This window comes from Equus przewalskii, chromosome 7 (genome assembly GCF_037783145.1).
Source record: "Equus przewalskii isolate Varuska chromosome 7, EquPr2, whole genome shotgun sequence".
NCBI classification, from domain to species: Eukaryota; Metazoa; Chordata; class Mammalia; order Perissodactyla; family Equidae; genus Equus; species Equus przewalskii.
The window spans coordinates 70,956,160-70,962,737 of NC_091837.1; the positions used below are offsets into that span (position 1 = coordinate 70,956,160).

The window sequence follows — 6,578 nt, forward strand, 5'->3', positions numbered from 1 at the left end:
AGAAATATCTGAAACATTTAGAAGGTGCAAAGCAGAAATTTTAGGTCACCTATATTCTTACTACCAGAATGTAACCCATATTATTATTTTGGATTTGGTGCTTCTAGTCTTTTTTCTTCCCAGGTACATAGATATACACACACATGAACAGTCAACTGTGCCTATTTTTATAGTTGGTTTCTCACTGCACTTTTTTCCACTTAATATATTATGAGCCTTCTCCCATGTAAATGAATAATAACTGCCAAATTATTGTTAAATATTTCAGGGAAAAAGTACTGATTTACATTGCACCTGTTAGGTGTGAGTCTATCTGTTTTCCCACACTTTTGCCAGTACTTAGAATTATTATTTTTTTAATCTTGCATATTTATTAGGTGAAAGTATCTCATTTTTATTTAAAGCATTTACTTTATTATTAGATTGAAAAATTTTTGTGTTCCGTGAACAATTGCATTTCTCCCATGAACTGCTCCTTCATGACCTTTGCTTGTTTCTATAGTATGACGTTTGTATTTCTACTTTCTGATACTGATTTATAAGGGCTCTTTATTAAGGGTAGTGATCCTTCTGTTTGCTCTGGCACGGGCATTTTCCCATTTGTTATTTATTTTAACTTTCAGAATTGTTTGACATGGATTTTTCAAAGTATTTTTAATGGAAAGATCTGTTGTTTCCTCATCTCTTATGAATGTTAGTGCCTTCTCCCACTCCAATATCATATAAATATCTACCTGCATTTTCTAATAACATAAAGCTTTTTTTTTTTTTTTGGTGAGGAAGTTTTGTTCTGAGCTAGCACGTGTTGCCAGTCTTCCTCTTTTTTTTTTCTTTTGCTTGAGAAGATTAGCCCTGAGCTAACACCTGTGCCAGTCTTCCTCTATTTTGTATGTGGGTCACCACCACAGCATGGCTTGATGAGTGGTGTATGTCCACGCCCAGGATCCGAATCTGCGAACCTGGGCTGCTGAAGCAAAGCATGCTACTACGCCATAGGGCCGGCCCCAATATAAAACTGTTTAATCCCTCTGATAGTTATTTTAGCGTATGATGTGGGACAGAACCATTTTTTTTCTGAGTAGTTAACCACTTGCCCCAGCACTAATTGATTGAGAACCTTCCTTTTAACATAAAATTCTTGATTCTCTTACTGGGATTCTGTTCCTGACCATATTTGGCTATTACTAGGCACTGTTTTAATTATTATAGTATGTATAATGTGTATTATTTGATACTATATATTTCCCATCACTCTGGTTTTTGAGTATTTTATATTCTAAACTGTTTATTCTTTTGGTTGAATTTTTCTATCAGTTTTTAATTCACAGAAAACTGCAACTATGTATGAAACTGTCACATTTATAAATTATTTTTTATTTTCCTAGATATTTAAAAAATTTTGTTATTCTTTATAATAAAGACTTTTCTTTCCATATGTATTTCCTTGCTGGTCATTTCTAATATATAAGGAAGGTATTAATTTTTATGAATTTACTTGATAACTAATTTCTTTGAACAATCTTAATTCTTTTAATAGTTCTCAGTTAATGCTTTTGGCACTGTTGAATCATCTGTGAATAATTTCTTTTTCTCTTTTTAATATATGTAAGCTTTTTTTCCGCTATCTTACTAAATTAGTTGGTATTTAAGAGCAATTTTAAGCAATTGGGTTGATAAGGGCATCCTTATATTTTAATATTAAATGTAATGCTAGCTTTTGATTGAAATAAGTATTTATCTTTTTAAAGAAATAGACTTCTATTCCTAGTTTACTAAGATTTTCTTAAACATCAGCATTAGATGTGGAATTTATCAACCACATTTTCGACTTAGATACTGATGATCATAAGATTTTAACCCTTTGACTATTAATATTATTATTGCATTATTTTAATACCTATAAACTAAGCAAAGATTGGGAATTGGTAAAGGATGATATGTTAAGGAAATAGCAGCCAATCCAGTTGAGCTGGAGTCTGAGTATAGGTAGGAAAATGGTAGAAGACAAGGCTTGAAAGTTTTCTGAAGGCTGGCTAGTACAGATGCACAAATGCCAGACTAAGGCGTCTGAATACCTTAGTATTGCAGAACAGCTGAGGATTTTAGAGTCTAGAATTAGGATGAATAGAGTCCAGTTTTAGAATTTGTAGAATTATATTGCAGGTGGGATAGATTTTGGAAGATATCAGTCAAGAGATTACTGGTGTGTCCAAATGAAAGTTAGTACATGAGGAATAGAAGATGTGTGCTTGGGGTTGGTATAGGAGCAGAGCCCAAGGATCCTGTCTCTTCCCCCTTCCCGGGGGGTAGAGAGTTTGCTCCTTCCCTCCTGGCTTAGGGCTTTCATTTTTAGGAACAAGGGGTCAGGAGAGTAGGCAGTATTTTGTGTCTGTCCCCCAACCCAACCCACAGCCACTGAGCCTCTCCTTATAGGCGCCAGTCACCTCCTGCATGCCTACATGACCAAGGAGAACTCATTCTGATCTTCTTGCCCCCAACCTTTTTTGTGGGCACAAATATGTTTCCTACAATAGATTAGGAAATAATTGAAACATTTTCCCATCACAAAACAGTGAGATTGAGCTCTCGGGGCCAAGGATTATTTTTAATAACCAACATTTTTTTGTAAAGTTTTCTTCTAGAAAGCTAAAATAAACTTTAGTAGTGGTTACCATTTGGAATAGGAATTAAAGGAGGAGGAGAAAGACAATTGTTTGGATTCTTTTTTTTTTTTTTTTACCATGTGTCACTACATTTTTTTTATTTATTTTTTTTATTTTTGTTTTTTTGATGAGGAAGATTTGCCCTAAGCTAACATCTGTTGGCAATCTTCCTTTTTTTTTCTTTGCTTGAGGAAAATGAGCTAACATCTGTGCCAGTCTTCCTCTGTTTTTCTGTATGTGGGATGCCTCCACAGCAAGGCTGATGAGTGGAATAGGTCTGTATCCAGGATCTGAACCTGTGAACCCAGGCCGCCAAAGGGGAGCATGCAGAACTTGAACCACTGGGCCATGGGGCTGGCCCCTACATTTTTTTTTAAGTTAAAATAAAACCATAACTAGAGAACTTACTGTATGACAGTTACTGTGCTACGCTGTGAGGAAGCTTCTCACCCAACCTCATTTTACATCAAAACTGAGGCTCAGAGTGTTGATCTCACCTTCAGTCAAGGTTTGTGTCTTGGTTACAAAGATCGGAAATCCCCTCAAGCCAGTTTAGGAGGGAAGTGATCTAGATTAACTGTTTAGGGTCTGGGATCTAGAATCAGAATGCTTTGGATTTGAAACAAACAGTTTGAAGCTGTTTGGACAGTGAAAAACTCAAAACAGTTAAGCTCTCACTTAACTACATTGGGCAAATTACTTAAACTCCTCATACTTTGGTGTCCTCGTGTATAAAATGAGAATAATGGTAGTACTTGCGAGGATTAAATGAGATGTCCACGTAAAGCACGGAGAACATGCCTGGCACTCAGTGAGGGTGGTGAGCTGCCATGTACAGGTTCTAGCCCTCACTTCACTCGACATTATAGTTCGTATCCAACACCTGATTTATAATCATCTCCATGTCTCTCAATCCAAATTCTAGAGCAAAAACATCTGGCTCCCTTTGGGTTAGGATTTCACCGCAGTCCAGTCAGTTATGACCGGGAAGTCAGTCTCCTACACAGCGTTTCCGCCGGGCTGTGGAGGAGGCACATGGGCTGGGCAGGTTACCCACGTAGGTCTGCTCGCCTGACACAGAGGAGAGCTTGAAATTGTTTGTTGCAGTGAAGTGTTGAGCAACTGCTAATAATTCTGCGGGAGACAGGAGACTTTAAAACACCTCGAACTTATGGTGAGATCACAGATTTTTATTTCATCTTTTAAACTTTTAATAGTTTCTGAATGCTTTGAAATGAGTCAAAGTAATGTTATTTTTTACTTGGAAAAAAATGCCATTTTTCTACATTTATTTCTATGTTTTAATAGTACTTTCCTTCTCAAATAGGTTAATACTCAGAGCCTACACAGTAATCTTATTTATTTTTCAGGTTACAGAATACCTATATGCTAATAAAATGGCTTTCCGATACCCGGAACCTGAGGACAAGGCCAAATATATTAGAGAAAGAATCTGGCGAAGTGAATACGATTCCCTGCTGCCGGATGTGTATGAATGGCCAGAGTCTGCATCAAGCCCTCCCCAGATAACGGAATAGAAGCACGCCCACTGATGAACACTTCCCATGCTTCAGAGGACTGCGTTTTTTAGACAAAAAGAGATAATGTTCTCAAATTCACGTTTTTTTCTGTGTTTTGTTCTCCCCCGCCACTTTGCCTGACTTAATTTTTCCCACGAATCTACACTTCTTTAGGGGGTATATGTGTTGACTACGTTGTTCATGCCCACCAGCACCCTGCAGTCAAATCACTAGAATGCTTTCCTTCTGATTTGTAACTCATCCCACATCGAAGAGATGTTAAAAATGTATCTGTGAATATCTTCTCTTGTGCTCTGGTTCACGCTTGCCAAAGTATTTGCTATTTACATAATAGGGACTTCTCTCTCTCAGCTCTTCTAGGGCTACTAAAATCAAAATTTACCCCTGTGGATATGGGTACAGAATTTTGAGAGGCCAAATTTAACCAAATTCTAAGGACAAATTGTCAGTATCTAAAAGTGTTCTTTTATTTCTGCTTCATTTTACCTTCATGCTCTGAAATTCCTTTCCCGTAGAGAGATGTAGAGAAATATGAAAGGTCTACCCTATTTATTTTCTGGAACAAAATTGAGGATTAACTATAATGTGAGAGAGAAATGGGAACTACTGCTACCTTTAGACAAATAAAATAGTCATTGTTTTCGACAGTGTATAAAAATCATAGTGTAACTTTTTTATTTAATAAAGGTGACATCTTAAATTTAATTGCTTCAATTACGCTGTTTCATTGCCCAGCTAGAAATATTTTCATTTTCTTTATTTCTAGATAATACTAAGGAGCAGGGTACAGGATACCTATTGCATAAATTATGACTGACATCCTGTGACTTTTAACAAAGTAGTCATGTGTTTCACATCTAAACAAGTCCTGCTTAGCTGGAGATGCTCTCCCCCTATTCCAGTTGTGCTGCTGTTCATTACTTGAGATAATTTTGGAATGTTCCTATGATACATCCCTTTGAATATCAGTAGTGACAACTCTTTCTCCTTTGAGGATGGATTTAATTTTTTGAAACCAGCAAAATTAATTTAGAGCTAAGTGGGGATGAATAAGGTAGGTGTTCAGACTAGGAAATGCCATCTTTAATCTCAGTAAAATGGATAATAATTGGCTAGTGAGACCAGTTTTCTTATGTGGCTTACATATTGGAGAGTTCTAAAGGAAAATCCAAAAGCATTTTGAGAAGAAGTATTGCTGTAAATGTGCCTAACATAGTTGCTTTGAAGGAACAAAGTTTTCAAATGCTCATTGTAGAAATTAACTACAAGAAATTATTCACAGCTGTGTATCACCATGTACATTATTTGGTATTTCTCTTTCTCTTAAAATTAAGAGGTATTTCCTCTTAATTTTACTAAGATTTTTGTTTATTAAATATGTCCAGTACAGTTTTTATGGAAACTTTAAATATTTTAAGGAAAAAACAAGACCAAATGGCATATAGCCTGCTTATTTAAATAAGACAGAAATCTTTTATCTATATATATATTTTAAAAGCTGCCTATTCTCAATATGTGTTATTTACCCACCAGTATTTTAACAAGTAACAGTTACTGGATGTAAATTAAAGAAAAAAATGTTTAATAGCTCAGCTAAGAATACAGGCAGGAACTATCAGCATGGGGGCAGGGGTGGCATAATGGCATCAAATTGGAAAAGAAACTAAAACATTTGGACCCTCTATGGAAACTTAACCCAGCAAGAAATTAATTATTTTGAAAAACAGCAATGGAGAGTCATTTTCATTCTTTTGAATAAGGAAGAAATTCTGTAGATTAGTCCATCAAATTATTTAGTAGGGAAAAGTGAGAGTACATGTTTTTCTAATCTGGCACCACCACCTGTAGTGTGAACAAAAATTGGATTAACTAGTGAAGTAAGGTTTATTGACTATAATGGGAAAAGTGTGAAAAGATTTTGGTTACAATCTTTTTAAAGGATGGATCCTTAACCAGGAAGTTGCCTTAAAATCACCATGAAGCTTCTTTAAAATGCAGATGCCTCTGCTGCCTCCTTGCAGGCCCCCTGGACCACCAGGGGCAAGAGCCCTGGCAGGTGTAGTTTCAGCAGGTCCCCAGGTGACTCTGATGCATACACACGTCCCCTGTCCCCCCAGTCGGGCCTTAAAGCAGATGGCCGCATCACCTGGAGAGCTAACTGATTCCTCCTGCCGATGCCGGGGGTGTGGCAGAGGGGGTGGGCCAAGATTCTGCATTTCTGACAAGCTCCCAGGGGATGCCCACGCCGCAGCACACAGAACACACTGAGTGCTTTGCTCCGGAGAGCGGAGTGTGATGTGCAGTTTAAGCTTGGTGCTCATACAGTATGTACTTTCCATGAAAAAGATAAGTGAAATTGTGTTCTCACACGGGA

General features: G+C 37.0%; 1 protein-coding gene across 4 annotated transcripts in view; it reads left to right on the forward strand.

Moving 5' to 3' along the window:
• The window catches only part of ME2 (malic enzyme 2), a 55,313-nt gene extending 50,395 nt beyond the window's left edge, over positions 1-4,918 (forward strand). For 2 of the 4 annotated variants that reach the window (XR_011542042.1, XR_011542043.1), the window contains 2 exons: positions 3,589-3,837; positions 4,034-4,918. Coding sequence is in view for 2 of the 4 variants with exons in the window: in XM_070627599.1 (XP_070483700.1) it covers positions 4,034-4,201 (168 nt within the window). In the remaining 2 variants the exon portion in view is untranslated. The remainder of the gene's footprint in view (positions 1-3,588; positions 3,838-4,033) is intronic. The other 2 variants (XM_070627599.1, XM_070627600.1) reach the window with 1 other exon arrangement.
• Positions 4,919-6,578: the final 1,660 nt, after the last annotated feature.